Source organism: Podarcis erhardii (assembly GCF_964252035.2).
Source record: "Podarcis erhardii genome assembly, chromosome: 12".
In the NCBI taxonomy this organism is placed as follows: Eukaryota; Metazoa; Chordata; class Lepidosauria; order Squamata; family Lacertidae; genus Podarcis; species Podarcis erhardii.
Window position 1 is genome coordinate 29,325,714 of NC_138513.1, and position 17,834 is coordinate 29,343,547.

The 17,834-nt window shown below is 42.6% G+C and overlaps 2 protein-coding genes across 3 annotated transcripts in view; both read left to right on the plus strand.

The window, feature by feature from the left end:
• IL6 (interleukin 6) overlaps nt 1-17,834 on the plus strand; it is a 74,576-nt gene that overhangs the window by 29,765 nt on the left and 26,977 nt on the right. The gene's annotated exons all lie outside the window — the stretch shown is intronic.
• On the plus strand, nt 14,450-16,574 carry LOC309326185 (putative CENPB DNA-binding domain-containing protein 1). The gene is made up of 3 exons (XM_081834690.1): nt 14,450-14,743; nt 15,158-15,912; nt 15,988-16,574. The coding sequence occupies exons 2-3, from the start codon at nt 15,430-15,432 to the stop codon at nt 16,279-16,281; spliced, it is 777 nt and encodes a 258-aa protein (XP_081690816.1). The 5' UTR covers nt 14,450-14,743; nt 15,158-15,429; the 3' UTR covers nt 16,282-16,574.

Consider the following 17,834-nt stretch of genomic DNA (forward strand, 5'->3'; position numbering starts at 1 on the left):
TGATGGCAGCTTTCATTGGTGCTGGTCTATCGCATACTATCTTCCTTCCAGAGAATCACTTGTCCCTTTTTTCTCTCAAGAACACACTGGGATACACCAGCTCTGTCACACAATGGGGCACGACGCTTCAAAAGCCCCAACCAACTTGCTGCCCTGACCTACTCAGCACCCCATTGCAATTATTTGCCAAGGGCAAATGAACAGGAATGTGTTAGGCCCAAGTAGCATCAAAGCAAGTATTCCAATACTGGACCTGCTTAATCAAGTGCCTTATTTTCTTACTGTCATTTCTGACAGGGAAGAAAATGTATATTTCACAGTAACGATCCCATCCCAAACAGATTTGTTCTGATACAAGTCAATACAGAATATTATACTGTATTTATTACAGAAACATTTCTTTCAAGCCTTACACTGCCATACATTGCATTCCAAAAATGAACAAAGCAATACCACCTTTCAACAAAGTTACCATTCTGCATCTTCCTTCTCTCCTTTGAATCTAGATTTATCCATCTCAGCCAATTCCAAATACTTTGTTAACCATTCCTAGTCAGAAGGGGCTTGGGACATTTCCATTTTCTTCCCCGCACTCTCGTAGCTGCTACGCACTCTCTCCAGCTGCTCTGTTGTTGTTCTGAGACTGACCAACCCGGTTCCCTTTTCCATCTTATTCTACTAACTGTTTTTTCCCTCCTCAAATTCACCAAAATCTTACTGGGGTTTTTTCTGTTTTTGTTTTTAAACAAGACCCCCATTGTTTTGTTTCCTTGCATTTCACTTCCAAATTGATTCATGTCTTAAGCATACGATGGGCCCAGTATTTCCAGCAACAACAAAAATGGAAATATTTATGGCATAGTGGCAACCATCCTGCATTCTGAAAGTTTTCTTGTCTTGTCTATTCAATCTCCAAATATTGAAACCCCTTTCTTTTCCCAGTTAATGAAATCTGACACCCAGCTTCTTCTAAGCATTCTACTATGTCTTATTATAGAAGCTAGAGAGGTAATATCTGGGCTTAATTTATTCTTATACTCATCCCACACTTCAGTAATTGTGACAATATCATGTTTCGTTTCATGGCTTCTCCTCTCTCATTTCTTGCTGCCCACATCAAAGTTTCTCATGGGGGTTTTAGTAAACGATTGTTCCAGGTAATATAAATCTTCATCATTATGAGATAACCAGGTCCTCAGCCACCTTAACTTTGCTGCCTACTAATGTATACTTAAATCAGGGATCACTAAACCTACCTTCTGTTTGGGGGCTTGCACAGTGTTGACATAAAATCTGGGCCATTTATAGTGCCAGATAAAGCTGCCCAGGGTCTTCTATCAACTTTTTAGTTCTATCAACTGATGCACGTACTACAATAAACAGAAACAGAAATCTTGACAGAATAACCATCCTCATTATCCTATTGATTTTGATGGAATTAACTTTCAATACTTATAGTAGCCTTATTTTAAATTTCCATTTTATGATTCAGTTCTAATTTGTATGTGGAAGGTGCTTTTTCTTCAAGTAACCACAGGGATCCAGCAATGGGGATGGATGGGGATGGTAGATGGAGAGTGAGCTAACTCATAATGTGCTGTGAAATTACCTTCTTCACTTGTCTGTGTCACTCTGCCTTTGCCAACCAGGTGTCCACCAGATATTTTTAGACTATAATTTTTATCAGCCCCACCCAGTCCAAAACATCTGGAAGGCACCGGAGACTTCCGGTCGGCGCCAGCGTTCAATGGCGGTCCTAGCCTCGAGCTCCGAGGCAGGACTGCTCCGTAAGTTCGGGTCTTACCCGCTACGGCAAGCGGGGGACCCCTAAAATCACAGGCGCTGAAGCCTGTGAGCAAGGAGATTCGGTGGGCACCTTTGCGCCCCCCGGTATCGTAAAAGAGCCTTTTTAAAGGCTCCGGAGCGGCATCGGGGCGAGCGCGGTGCTGAGGATCGCTACCCAGCTTGCGGAGTGAAGCCGCGTCGCCATTGACGGAGAGCGCCGATTCCTTCCTGAAATTAATGATTGGTAACAACAATACCCGTGAGTAAGAACGGAAATTAAGGAAACGGGACTTTTAAAATCTAGAAGATTTGGCTGAAAACGGGAGATAAAATTAAGGAAGTCAACCTCCCGGATCTGCATGAGTAACGAAGCAATAAAAAGACTGAGCTGTATTTAAAAGGGAAATTATTTTGAACTTTACCAGACCAGACATCGAAAGGATCCCCCCCCCCATAGAGCAGGGGAAGGGGGGGGGGAAATAGAATTAATTTAACCTGTAAAAGAAAGAAAGAGTAACGAACGGGGAAGCTTCTGCTGCCGACACTTCTGGCCAGGCTGCCGGAGCAGCGATTGCCTAGAAAAGGAACTGTCAAACGAGCTGTCAAAAGATAGCGGTTACAAAATAAGATTTATTTGAAACATTTTAACGGGACTTTGGTGGATTACAGTTTTAATACTATAAAGTGCTACAAAGTAGAGACTTTTGGTTGGACTTGTGCCTTTGGAACTAAGACTGAACATGGACTCAGATTGGCCAAAATATTGTGAAATTATAGAATATGATGGTGAAAACCTGAAACTACAGAGTTTTGAGAAATTGAAACCTAAAGTCCGAGACTGGTTACATTATTACCAGATTAATGAAACCTTTAAGCAGGACAGGAAACTAGGATTTCAGAAGGAGAGGTCAAAGTTAGAAACAGAATTGCTAGAACCCAATACTAAGAATTTGTCTAGAATGTATAATTTGCTGCTAAAATGGAACACACAGGATGAAACGGTTAAATCAGCTATGATTAAGTGGGCACAAGATGTTGGTCATGATATTATGTTTGCTGACTGGGAGCAGTTATGGACCACAGGTATTAAATTTACGGCATGTAGTGCCTTGAAAGAGAATATAATGAAAATGATCTATAGGTGGTACATGACCCCAGTCAAGCTTGCAAAGATATATCATCTGCCCAATAACAATTGCTGGAAGTGTAATGAATGCGAAGGAACTTTTTATCATCTTTGGTGGACCTGCCCGAAGATTAAGGCCTACTGGGAAATGATCTATAATGAAATTAAGAAAATCCTTAAGTGGACATTTATAAAGAAACCAGAGGCTTTTCTCTTGGGCATGGTGGGCCAAACGGTTCCAAGGAAAGATAGAACATTCTTTATGTACACAACAACAGCAGCAAGAATTCTTTTGGCGAAGTATTGGAAGACTAAAGAAGTACCTACTCTGGAAGAATGGCAGACCAAGGTGACTGAATTCATGGGACTGGCAGAGATGACCGGCAGAATCCGTGACCAGAAGAGAGAGACAGTGGAAGAAGACTGGAAAAAATTCAAAATCTATCTTAAAAATTGTTGCAAAATTTTGGAATGTTAAGATGTCAAGGGATTGGATATAAAGAATTACAGCTGTAAAAATTGAAATTTAGAAAAAAAAAGCTTTAAAGAGAATTAAATATAAAAAGGGATGAAGGATTGCTAAAAAAAAAATTTAAAATAAGGATGCAGTGAAGGGGAGGTTTGGGGAAGTCGTGTTATGTTTGTTTGTTTTTTGTTTATGTTGTAAAATTAATAAAAATTATTTAAAAAAAAAAACAAAACATCTGGAAGGCACCACCACAGTGAGCACAACCAACAAAGATGGCCTGGCAAAAACTGGCTTATTTCTCCTGTCAATCTACAAGTGGAACCTGCAACAAAACGTCGAAGTACCGTATAGCATGTTTCTCTATAGTATGCCAGCCAGCCAGCCTTGCCTTTTTGCAGGCAACACCATTCCATTCCCTCCTCTCACCAGCACCAGTTCCCCAGTTCCCCAGTTCTGCTCCTTTCCCTAGCAGCCAGTCAGGATTCCATGAACATTGATCAGGTTTGGCCCTCATTAGACTATTTGAGGGGATTTTCCCCTTTAGGGATTTCTTCCTAAGGATTTTTTGTACTTCTGCAAACTATGGGGTTTCCCTGAGACTGTGGCTACCTCCTCTCTTGGGCATGGATGGTGACAATTTGGCAACAAAACCACAAATATCACAGTTTGACTACATTTGTTTCATGAAGCTACCTCAGTATCCTTGTGCTTCACCAACTTGTAAGCATTCAAGGCTCCTTTAACACCTGAAGGTGACCACTCATGGGGCCTGTTTTTTTCCTTGACATTTTAGGGGTGATCATAGGACCCTCGAAAGCCCAGAACACCAATGACTTCTCTGAAAGTTGAACCAGGTTCTTAAAATAAATTGCTGCTATGCATTCTCCCAGAAGGTGGCTGTAGTTCACTAGGAGCAATGTAGCTCTTGTGTAATACACATTTCATCTTGGACTCTTGTTTCTTTGAATAATCTATGGAGGTTCTGAACAAAGAACAAATGAAGAGAGACTTAGCAACAGAGATTCATACTGTGCACTGTGAAGCAGGCGTGAAAATTATGGCATGAAGTTTTGTAAAGAGTGATTGAGCCTGTGGGAGGAGTAGTTTGTTGCATAGATGTGAGCAATTGTTGTTTCTAAGTAATACTCTTAACAAATTGACTACTGCTAGGAGCTTCTTTTGTGCTGCAACATTTTCTCTTTGCTTGGAATTGGTACATTCAGTAATAGCCCTGCGGCTTAGAAGCATAAATGCTATTTGTTTCAGAATTAATAGGTTTGCCTTTAAGGTCTTTTCTTTCTTTCAGGGGGAAAAGGCAGGGGAAGGATGATTCACCCAACTGCCCATTTGCAGTTCCTGATTGTTCAGAATTAGACTTCATTTTTTGCAAGCCACTAACTCCCTGCTCCTGCCAACCTAGAAGTTCGAAAGCCCGTCAAAGTGCAAGTAGATAAATAGATAAATAGGCGGTAACCTTCTGGCGGGAAGGTAAACAGTGTTTCCGTGTGATGCTCTGGTTTGCCAGAAGCGGCTTAGTCATGCTGGCCACATGATCAGGAAACTGTATGCCGGCTCCCTCGGCCAGTAAAGCGAGATGAGCGCCGCAACCCCAGAGTCGTCTGCGACTGGACCTAACGATCAGGGGTCCCTTTACCTTTAACTCCCAAATTGCAAATATGATACCTTTGGACATACCTCTCATAAGAACTGCCAATGGTCTCTTCCTGCATTTCCACCCAGTTTTCTCAGGTGCAATATAGAGGCGGTAATAAACTTCAAAAAGACCCAGAGATGTGGGGCTGAGAGGAAAGCCCCCTGCATAAGGATCAGGGAAACGGCAATGCCTTTTAAAGATAAGCTACTTAAATGCATCTTATTCTTATTTTCAGTGCTTTTTTTCTGGGGGGATGCAGGGGTATGCATACCCCTAAATATTTTGTGAATCTAAGTACTTTTGTCTATTTACTGTATTTATTTTTCCCAATTTGAACTATAAAATGGTGGTTTTTCTTGAGTCAAAATGAGAGTGCCCCTAAACATTTTTTTAGGGGGGGGAAAGCACTGCTTATTTTTATACAGATCCTAGAGAAGCTGCCTATCCCTGTAGAAGGGTCTGCACTTTGCAGTGCAGTGGAGAATGTGTGCTTTTACAAGCAAAATGCAAACAGGGCATGCACAGATTATTTATATGTCACATCAACCTCTGCCCCTACAGAAAACTCTGAGGTAGTCACAGTGGCCAGTGCATTTAGGGGTGAGGTGAACCAAAGCCACCTACCATGATTAAATTCACAGGGCTCTGAGTATGACTCCATTAAGGGGAGGGGGTCTTTCCAACCACAGCCCTTTGATTTCCTTTCCAAAGGGTCTTCCAACCTTCAAAAACATTGGGGGTGGGGTTACAAGGCCAACAAAGATCTTTTGCACATGTAGCCCCTTGAATCCCAACTAATGTACCGGCACCCCTGACCGATGCCACCCCACCCCAGATGGCCAAACAGTGGTTGGGTGGGCTGGCGGAATGCATTTTGGAACTGGGGAATTTAGCAGTGAGGGTGACTGGAGCGGTTATGCAGGCTGCACTGGAAGCCTCTGAACCTGTGGATTGTCCATATGTGAACTACACTGTACGGCATGGGAGGCAGCGCATCCATTGCATTAAAAAATTGTATTGACTTCTGGCTGTATTTTTTCTTTTTTTCTTATATTTTATATATTACAATTTGAAGTCTGTGGAATTTGGATTGTAATACAATAAATCACAATGTTTACAAAATAAAATAATAAAAATATAATTACAAATCATACATCTTCTAGCAAAGTATATTACAATTACCACAAAAGGCAGAAAAGTCATTATGTGGTCCATTAAGACCCTCAGCATTTTTCAAGTGGCCTACTAAGCAAAAAAAAAAAAAAAAAAAAAAAAAAGTTTGGCAACCACTGAGATAAGATATGCATTTGAGAGTGTTACGGTAAAATCTGGGTGCAAGGCTGCTCTGCCATCCTGAGTACCGGTGATGAGAAGACAATGGTCCATGTACGCATAGTCTGCCACCTGGCATTGCCCGGAGGAAAGGCTTGGCAGAGTGATTTGACAGGATTAGGGTCTTGACACCTTGCTTGAGGGATTATGGAGGACAGGGGAGGTGTCATGGAGTCCTAGAGAAATTGAGCAAATTGGCACGTTGATTTTCTATGAATTTTATAGATTTTAGTCCCTTTTGACATTGACAATTGGAAATAAATGGATATATTGTAGTGAAGAAGAAGATGAAGAAGACATGCCCCCCCCCTTCCGTATCAGAGAGGGATCTTTCCCCCCTCCTCTCCATTATTTGTCCTTTGGAGATGAGCCCATTCCAGAGAGGATGGAGTCTCCTGAACCTGGAAAAACAGAGCACATTTTAATCCACCTGAATGCTTTGCAGAAAGTGGTGCGATACACTAAATTATTTGTAGTAATAATAATAATACGTGATTTTCAGGGATAAAAATAGTCAGGGCATTTATACTAAATTTCTCTCTGTCGTCAGCAAAAACTGTAATCATTTTGCTGATGATTCCCATAATGCTGAAAATAGCACCTTATGTAAATCAAGAGGCTTAAGTAGGTGGGAGACAGCAACACTCCAATTCCACTCCTCTTGCATTTTAAACTATGACAATTCTTTTGCCATCTGATCCAGAAAGACAAAACAAGATGATTTGACAAATGCTTTTTTATAATAAAATTAGCAAGTACAATAATAAGATGACTGAGGTAGCTGTTCAATCTAAGTGATTAATCTATCACATTTAATTTGTGAATGAAAGCAAAAGTATAAAAGAAAGGAATACTTCCTACATGCAGCACTTTTGATAGCAAAAAGCACAAAAGCACTGCAACATTTCTGGTTTTCACTCCTCCTCCATATGACCTTCACTACACTCAGCAATGTAGAGGTGCACTGAGGAGGCAGCTTTTGAAATAGTGTGGGGGAGGCAAATTTCTAGCCTCTGTGATTTTAGCTGATGGAACTAGGAATAGAACTGCAAAGCTTAAAACAACATCCTCTCTACATATATTCTATGTGTTTCGTTTCAATACAGTTCATTAACAATTTACAAAAGGCTCTAGTTGCCATTTGATCCTGCCTTTGCTGCATTCAATTTGTGACGGGTATAATTCAGTGTTCATTAGCCTCTTCCATGAATCACCTTGATATATACCATGCTTTCCTGGTCTCATTCCCATCATATCCAGTATATTACCCCAATCAACAGTATCCAACGTTTACTACTTTGTAGTACAATATTGATTCATTCATTTTACAGTGGTACCTTGGTTTGCAACCATTTTGGATTACAACCGTTTTGGATTACAACCACGTCAAACCCGGAAGTGTGTGTCCCTTTTTTTGGATTACAACCCCCCCCCTTTGGGGGGTGCCCCCATTGGTGAAAGTGCACCTTGGATTACAACCTGTTTTGGTTTACAACCGGACCTCCGGAACAGATTATGGTTGTAAACCAAGGTACCACTGTATACCCCACCCTTTTCTCCCAAAGGAGCCCCGGCCAACAAACAAGTAATAAAACAATAAAAGCATATTTTTTTAAAAAAAAATTCCAGTGCAGATTCAAGATATCATCTTAAAAGGCTTATTGAAAGATGAAAGTCTTCAATGTGTGCCAAAAAGACAGCAGAGATGGTGTCTAATATTCAAGGGGAGGGCATTCCAAAGGCTAGGTACAATAACACTAAAGGCCCAGTTCCTACAGTGTAAGGAACAGAACTTCTGAGAAGATGGTATCTGCAGGAGGACCTCACCCGGCAGAGCACAGTGACTGATTGGTTATATAAGGGGTAAGATTACCTCTGACGTATCCTGGTCCTAAGCTCTATACAGTATGATCATGTCTTATGCAGGAGTTCGGTTCCAAGGGTTTCGTGTATATGCAAAAATATGTATTCTCAAAGCCTTGGAACCAACTCCCCATGTGAGCATCCTGAGGCTTCTGGCACCAGCCCCAGAATTAAGATCCCATGGGGCAGGCATCCCCAAACTCGGCCCTCCGGCTGTTTTGGGACTACAACTCCCATCATCCCTAGCTAACAGGACCAGTGGTCAGGGATGATGGGAATTGTAGTCCCAAAACATCTGGAGGGCCAAATTTGGGGATGCCTGCCATGGGGCCTCCCAAGTTCCCATTAGATTTCATGGGAGCATCGCAGACCTTCCAAGAGGAGAGCCTTGCTTTGAAAGCAAGACTCTCTTCTCATGCCAGCTCTGCATTTAACTTGTGGGATTTCAACCAGCTGGACTTCAACTGCATGTAGTTGAAATCACACAAGTTAAATGCATGTTAGATGCAGTCATACAGTACACCAAAACCAGCCCCTTGAACTTAGCACAGCAGCTAATTGGTGATATTCTGCCAGAGTGAGCAGCTGAGCCACTGGATTTTGTACCAGTTGCACCTTCCAGATCAAACTCAAGGGCAGCCTTGCAGTAACCCAGCCTTGAGGTTACCAGTACATGAACAACACGGGTCACCTCACAGAGCACGATTTGCAGTTCCTTCTACATAGTACCAAGAGCTGTCTAGTGCAGAAAATATTATAGCTTTGTATTGTGGTGCAGTAGGATGGGGATCCATGTCAGATGTACTCTGAATTCAGACATTAAAAAGAAGAAGTAGTTCACAACCAGCAGCTAACACACGTAGGCAATGTTGGAGCAACAGTATATTTAATAGAAACTATGTCAAAGTATGCAACCAAGTGGCAGGAAAGCCCTCAAGCCTTACTACAATATCGTCACAAGATGTTTCTGGGTATTTTGTGGTGGGGAGCGCCTTTGCATAATGCACTTAGAAAGTAAAACCAAGGCGCTATGTGAAAAAACGTAACTGTTTACTAAGATCTTTAAGAAACCTAAGAAGTCCTTCATTTGCATATATGCTGCAATCCAAGTCATTCTACGACAAATGGGGCTGACTCATTGCAGACTCTCTTGCATGACATCTGACTTTTCCGTTTTCAAGTTAATTGGTTTTCTCACTATTCATATAGGGGATTTTTTTTACTCAGGAGGAGCAAACTAGATTTTATGTTGGGGCATGTCTAGGGCACATCAAGAGAAGAATCAGTCAACTGCTGTGATATATTCTAGATTCAAAAGTATTCTTGAGGCAACTAATTAATTCTATCCATTGCTGCTGCCGCTCAGAAAAATGCATCATCTGACTTAGTCGCTTTGGACAGACTCACCTTTGCCAAATACGTCTTCAACTGCAAGTACAGCTCTGCCACACATGAATGCTCTAGGAAGTACAATCATGTGAAAGTCCCCTACACCCTTCATTGACACTGAGTGAAATTCTGCAGAACAAGTAATAACCACCCTTACTATTAAAAAAGGAAAATCCTTTTACATAAGCCAATAATGCCTGTGACAATGGGTCATACCTGGCACCATATTAAGTATTGTTGCATGCCATTCCAATCTCTGAGCAGTACAAGATTCCAGGAGTTCCAGGATTCATGTTTCCTTTTGGGAATTAGGCACAGTGGAGACTTCAATGTCTTTATGATATATATGATAAATCTATGATAAATCTATCTGTAACTAGATTTATGATATATGGTTTATTTACACATATATACAACCTGAGCCTACAATGGATGGGTTTCACAGCATTAACACCCTAAAAGGGTCTTGTTTCTCTCATAGCTGAAGCCTTGGAATCAAACAGGAATCAACCATCATGCTCTAACTGTCTCTCAAGCTTTCTGCCTTTAACAGCCTCAAACCTTTCTCCCTCTAGCTAGGTTGTATCCTGGCCAACCTTAAAAACTCTCCTTCAAATGCTGCCTTTGTCTTCTAACTACCTGTGAGTTGATTTGTCATCTGGAACAGAGCCCCCTCTTTGGCTTTGCTCCTGGCTCATCACCTTCCCTTTGTTCTCCTAATGGCCCATCACTCCAGGCGGTTTCCTGATCAGGGGTTCAGTTTCTGGCACCCATAACCCAGGGGAGTCTGAAGCTCATAACACCAGGGGTGTATGGTACCCATAACAATACCTTAACATAGAATATGAGTTGGATCCAAAGAAGCATGTGAATAGAACACTGCTGTCTGCCCAGACCATAAATGGAAGAGGGAGCCCACCAGTTTGTGCTCCCTAGGACTCACCAAAACCTGAAGTGTGGGGTTTACTGCATGCCATGCAATCATATCCCTCTGACAGCAAGGAATCAAGGAGGAGGTGTCAGCATACTTGGGAAACCTGAAGTTTATAGAAGTACAAATTATTAAAAAAATTAAACCCCCCAAAACAACACAATGAAGACTTTGCATGCTGAGTTGCCATGGAATGCTGGGTATCAATCAATCAATCAATCAATCTTTAGTGTGGTCAATTGGTCATCAGTTGGAAAGGCAAAATGAAAAGCAGGAAGTGTGTGGAATGAAATCCTCTGCTGCAGCCAGTAACAGTTTATAGTTATTGAAGGAGCATGTATTTGGCTACAACGCTGAACAGAAAAGCTTCTGCTATGAGGAGAGGATATGGTATATTTTTTGCAGGTCCTACTTGTTCTTAGTGCAACTAGTAATGGGTGTACTGACCTTATTACAGTTCAACTCCCAATTTAGGTGGGGGTTACGTCCCAACGCACCACATGTTTAAGTGAAATCACGTATATTTGAAACACCATTAAAAAGGCCTACAAAGAATCCATTCTGCCCCCACCCTGTTCCGCCTCTTTTTGTGATGTTTTTGGATTACTTCCGGGTTTGGCATGCTGCCCACATGCGCAGTCACATACATATCAGAAGTGCCTAAGACTTCCTGTATGGTATCTGAATGTTGAATCTAATGTTACAATCTCATATGAAAATTCTCCAGGATTATGAGATTTCAAATGGTTTTTGAGATTTTGTACACAATGCTCAGAGTATGCTATGGTTTTTCAACCCCAAGCATCACAATATCATATTGCAATATATACTTCTCTGATTAACTGTTATCACATATTATTTCTTTACAATAATGTTCTGTTTCCATAACCTTTTCTGAAACTATCCTCTGAAACTTTCCCCAACTAGACAACCTCCCTTACCTTATTAGAATTATTCATTTATTCTGACAACCCTAATAGAAAACCCTCTTCAGATAAAACCCATCATCTAAAACATTGTAGGAAAAAATGCTGATGGAATGCTGCACACCAGTTTGGTGAAACTGTATCTTGTTGCTTTAACAACAGTGAAACATTTTCTTCCAATATTCATTGCCAAGTATAGCCTCAATCTGAGAAGAGTTCAGTCGGTGTACCTACTAGATAATCACATCTAACCTATATTTAAACTATAGTCTCCCATCTGAAAATTACAATTACATTTAAACTGTGCTTGAATTTTTGGCAATGAGAAGATTGTCTTAGGATGGATCTGACAGCAATGTAATTGCTCCCAACAGCTTTATGCTCATTTAACCACTTTCTGTTTCTATGGGTGTAGAACTCACCATTGAATTGATGCTTTTGAATTATGGTGCTGGAGGAGACTTTTGAGAGTCCCATAGACTGCAAGAAGATCAAACTTATCCATTCTTAAGGAAATCAGCCCTGAGTGCTCACTGGAAGGACAGATCGTGAAGCTGAGGCTCCAGTACTTCGGCCACCTCATGAGAAGAGAAGACTCCCTGGAAAAGACCCTGATGTTGGGAAAGATTGAGGGCACAAGGAGAAGGGGACGACAGAGGACGAGATGGTTGGACAGTGTTCTCGAAGCTACCAGCATGAGTTTGACCAAACTACGGGAGGCAGTGAAAGACAGGAGGGCCTGGCGTGCTCTGGTCCAGGGAGTCACGAAGAGTCGGACATGACTAAATGAGTAAACAACTAAACAACAACAACAGAACTCACCATCAGAGCATCCTTCTTCCTTGTCATTCCTCCAATCAAAACACACACAAACTCTTCTTCAATACTTCTTCACACAGCACATAGTTAAACTACTATACATAGTAGTGATGGCCACCAACTTGGATGCCTTTGAAAGAGGTTGAGACAATTTCATGGAGGAGAGGACGATTGATGCCTACTAGCCACGATGGCTATGCTCTGTCTCCAGAGTTGGAGGTGGGAATGCTTTTGAAAACCAGTTGCTGGAGACCACAGGAGGCGAGAGGTTTCTTGTGTTCAGATCCTGCTTGCAGGTTTACTACAGGCATCTGGTTGGCCACTGTGAGAACAGGATTCTTGACTAAATGGGCTTTTGTCCTGACCCAGCTGGCTCTTCTTATGCTTTTATAGCATGCCTATGAATAGCAGACAACTGCCTGGCCGCTAAGGGAGCAGAATGCTGAACTAGAGAGGCGTTTGTCCTAACCTAGCAGAGTTCTTATTATATTCTTATAAAACTATATGCCAACCATGACAATTTCCCATTTGTAAACTACTCATCTATATTCATTCATTTGTATTCACAGTATACCTAAGGCATTCCTTTGGTCTGAATTCTCCTGAGAAAATGAGCCTGCCAACATATCACAACTTAAATACACAAGTTATCCCTTAGTGTCTGAATGGCTCCTCTCTTCTCATCTGAATCCTTGATGTCTAAACTTCACGTGTTCCAACAAAGTTTTCATGTCTCTCTATCTTTGTAGTTCTCATTTGTTGGACAAATACAACAATCTTCACAAATCTTTAGCAAGAGTTGTTTCATGGTTTGGCTATAGAAGTACATTATGGCTTTAAATCCTCTCTCTATGTGTGTGACACGGCAGGTGTATGGGGGTGGTATCTACATGCATTTGTAGCTACAAGCCTTCTAGATTTATGCCTAGTTACTACAATTAGGTACACATGTACTGTGGAGAACAGCATGCATTACATATATATATATATATATATATATATATATATATATATATATGCTTTCGTAGATTTTCACGGGTACAGGAATGCAGGTTTTGGTGTCCTCGGGTGTCTTCCCGTGTAAAAGTTGGGGTGTCTAGGCGACGTTTCGACGAGATATACTGTAATGAAGATGACGAGTGAGACCTCGTCGAAACGTCGCCTAGACACCCCAACTTTTACACGGGAAGACACCCGAGGACACCAAAACCTGCATATATATATATATATATATATATTGTTGAAAATTAATTGCCCCTTCAGGGTCTTTACAGTGAACAGTAGAAGGTCAAAATGCATTGGTTGTGCCTCTTCAGAAACAAAATCAAACAAAAGACAAACCTCCCTATACCTAGGCCTCCCAATTCTGGGTAGGGAGTCTAAGCCTATACTCAACATTATGCAGAACCTGATGCTGATTCTCCCTTCCAATATAAATATTTTTGTATTAAGGTGCAAACCTAGCGAGGTGCACTCAGAAGTTCCACTGAATTTAATGGCGCTTACTCTCAGGTATGTAGGATTACGAATATTGCTTTAATGAGTGAAATTGTACAAGGAAGGGTAAAATATGGTTCTCAACTGACTTTATATGGTAGTATCAATACAGATTGGGGAGGGATATACTGTAATTTTCTCATCTTAAATGAAATTCAGCTGTTTTAAGTATCATCCAAGTTTTAAAGGCATATGAAATATTAACAATTTCCACATCAGTTATTGAATCCTTCTAGAGCAAGTTGACATGTGGGACTATTTTGGCTTAACTTCAAGAATTTAGAGAATGGTTTATCTGCTGATAAACACTATTCCTCAGAAAAATTATTTTTTTAAAAGCAAATTCTTTGGAAAGAGAACTCTGGTATATTTTTAGCATAGTCAGGAAAAGGGTAAAAAAACAACAACAGTGCAACATATTGTTTTACTAGGTCAATAGCATTAAATGCATTATTGGCATAATTTGTGTTGTTAATGAAAGCTACAGGTTAATATGGGCCTTTGGTCTCCTAGGTTACCCTCACACGAGTTGGTATCACTTGTACGGTGATAAGAGGCACCTTCAAGGGATATAAGAGTTTTTAAAGCATTGTAGAGGAAAGCTAGTATAGATTTATACAATACTCAAAGTACAGTAGTGCCCCGCAAGACGAATGCCTCGCAAGACAAAAAACTTGCTAGACGAAAGGTTTTTTCGCCCGCGATTTGCCTCGCAAGACGAATTCCCCTATGGGCTTGCTTCGCAAAACGAAAACGTCTCGCGACTTTGTTTCCTTTGTGTAAAAACCGTTAAAACCAAGGGTGCTTAGCTTGAGCAGCTGCAGTTGCGACTTGACTTCGAGGAGCAACTGTTAGCACGTGGTTTGGTAGCCTTTTCTCAGACTTTGCTCACTTTTGAAGATTTTCCAAAACTTTTCCAGAACTTTTCCAGAACTTCTCTTTCATCCATTTGGTAAGTTAAACTTTTAAAACTTTTTTGGGGGGTTTTGGATTTTGGGTTGGGGTGTTTGGGATTCAAGGACTTGGTGTTGGGAAGGGGTTTGCGATAATCTGGGGGCTTGTGGGCCTTTTTTGGGAATTTTTATGATTTTCTGTGACCACTGGGCCAGGTTGATTTTTTTTGAAAAATTTTCTGAGTTTGAATTTCTGAGTGCTGGCCATGTTGTTATTTTTTGAAATTTTTTTTTGTCTGGGTGGGGAAGCAGTTGGGGAGGGGTTTGCAGCAGTTGGGGAGGGGCTGGGGGAGCAGTTGGGGAGGGGTTTGCAATTTCTGTGTTGTGGGTGGGTTGGTGCGTGTCTGTGGGAGCAGTTGAGGTTTTTGAAGACATTGGTGATTTTTGAAGCTTTTCCTAAACTTATTTTGCAGCCATTCGAGGTTTCTGAGGACTTCGGTGGTTGATTGTTGAAGCTTTTCCAGAACTTCTCTTTCATCCATTTGGTAAGCTAAACTTTTAAAACTTTTTTGGGGTTTTTTGGATTTTGGATTTGGGGTTGGGGTGCTTGGGATTCAAGGCCTTGGTTCTGGGTTTTAATTTCTGTGTGGTGGGTGGCTGGCTGCTTTTGTATTTTTGGGGTTTGAAGCACATCACTGATTTTTTTTTCTGTTTCTGAGTTTACGAAGGTAGGAGCTGTGCTGCCATGGGACCCAAGAAGACTGCTGCTGCGGTGGCCGGCGAGAGGAAGAAGGAGAAGGTGACGCTGGAAATGAAGAAGGAGATCATCTGGAAGCACGACGGCGGAATGCGTGTGACGGACATCGCCAGGGAGTACGGCAGGAACCCATCGACCATCGGGACCATCCTGAAGATGAGGGAGAAGATCCTGGCGACTGATGCAGCCAAGGGAGTCACCAGGATCGTGAAGAACCGCCCAGCTGTCCTGGAGGAGGTCAAGAAGTTGCTGCTCATCTGGATAGAAGAGAAGCAGCGTGCAGGGGACACAGTGTCTGAGGCCGTCATTTGTGAGAAGGCCAAGGCCTTGCACGCTGACCTCATCCGGGAACAGCCAGGAACCTCAGCCGAGCCAGAAGTCTTCAAGGCTAGCAGAGGTTGGTTTGACCGGTTCAAGACAAGATCTGGCATCCACAGTGTGGTCAGGCATGGAGAGGCTGCCAGTTCTGATGTTCCTGCGGCTGAAGACTTTGCAGCGGAGTTCCTGGAGGTTGTGACGACGGAGGGCTACGTTCTGCAGGCAGAGGCTGCGCAGGAGCAGGCCTCACTGGAAGAGGAGGAAGCAACTGAGGAACGGCTGTCCTCCGAAAGACTGAGGGACATTTGCCAGAAGTGGAAGGAGGTGCAGACTTTTGCAGATCTACACCACCATGAGAAGCACGTGGCACATGACGCTGGGAACTTTTATGATACGAGGGTCATGTCGTCTTTCAGGGAGCTGCTGAAAAGGCGGATAAAGCAGCAGACTATGGACAGGTTCTTGACCAAGAAGCAAAGAGTGGAAGAGGAGCCTTCTTCGAGTGGTCCCCCAGAGTCTTAGAAAATGTACTGTACACTTTGTTGATTTTTAAATGTTTTTCTGTCATGTTTATAAAGTTAATTTATTTTCCCTTCAATTTTTGAACTGCTCTTTACAGTATGTGTGACTTTAAAGAGCAGTTAATAAACTGTTGTTGTACCAAATTTGGCTTTGTTTGGACTTTTTTTGACCATAGGAACGCATTAATTGATTTTCAATGCATTCCTATGGGATTTCGTGCTTCGCAAGACGAAAAATTCGCTAGACGACAAAAATTGCGGAACGAATTAATTTCGTCTTGCGGGGCACCACTGTAAAATAAGCAAACTAATTGTGAAAATGTTGACAGGCAGTTTGAATAACCTTGGGAGTCAACTGATTTGAGTTGACACACACACAGCAGGGCTAACCCTGGTTGGGCAGCAATGAGGAATGATGGAGCAGCATAGCTACTGCCGCCCCCACGGCCCTGCCATGGACGCTGCTCAAGGTGGAAGGTGGGTCCCAGGCCAGCTCAGCTCCTCCCTGTTTTAAGTCTTTGTGCCTTAAAATCCCACCAGAAATACTTCCACCCGCTTGCACTTTGGGTGGGTGGAATGGGGAGCTCCGTGCTGGATTGTCACAGTCCGGGTTACAGGCAGTCGGAGTCCTGGCTTGGTACATCGGGACCAGGGTAGAGGACGGGAAACAGGAATCAGCAGTCCAGGGATCTGAAAGCCAAGAGTCCACGAATCAGGAAACCAGGAGTCAGGAAGCCAAGAGTCAGAAGACCAGGAGTCAGGAAGCTGAAGCACAGCTAGGTGGGTAGCACGTTGCTGTGGCAAAGAGCTAGAGGGAAATGCTGGTCTTATATACCCCTCCCAGCCCTTGCCACCAGGTGCTACGAGTCTTCTGTCAAGTCTCACCTGTGCGGCCGTGCCTTGCCCTTCCAGGCCAAACTCAGGAAGGCCCCAGTCCTGCGAGGCCCTACCAGTCACAGGGCCCGGCTCCTGCAAGCACTCCTGGCATGGATGAAGTGACTCCACAGGCTAGCAGCAGCCGGGGGGTGGGTAGATCAGGTGTGGTAGCATTGCCCACCTGGTTTCCCAATGCTGGCTACCAAGAGAACGAGGGTCAAGGCAGTGGGGAGGTGGGTGTGCCCTGTGGGCCAACCCACCACTCCTGCCACTGTTACCTTGCCTTTCCCCCTCTCTGTAACCGCCAGCCACACACAACATTGGGAAGCTAGGTGGGGAGCTCTATCAGCTGCTGCCACCGCAGGCAAAGGCCGGCAGAACTGTTTTGGTCTGGGCAGAGGCACTCCCCTACTCATCCAACCCACTCACCCCTGCCCCATAGCAGAGCAGGGATTTGGGCTTGTTTAAGTGCATTGTTGTTGTTTTTCTTATAACCACAAGGAGGGCATAAGGGCAGCAAGGCAATCCTATTTTTTGGTTACCAGTACTTAAAGGTATACTGGTTCTGAACACTGAAATTCCATTTAGTTATCATTAGTAACAGCTGCTTATGGACTGATCATTATACTTGTAGAACATCATCTTTATCCTAGTTGTCTTGCTGATGCGTTTCTTTCT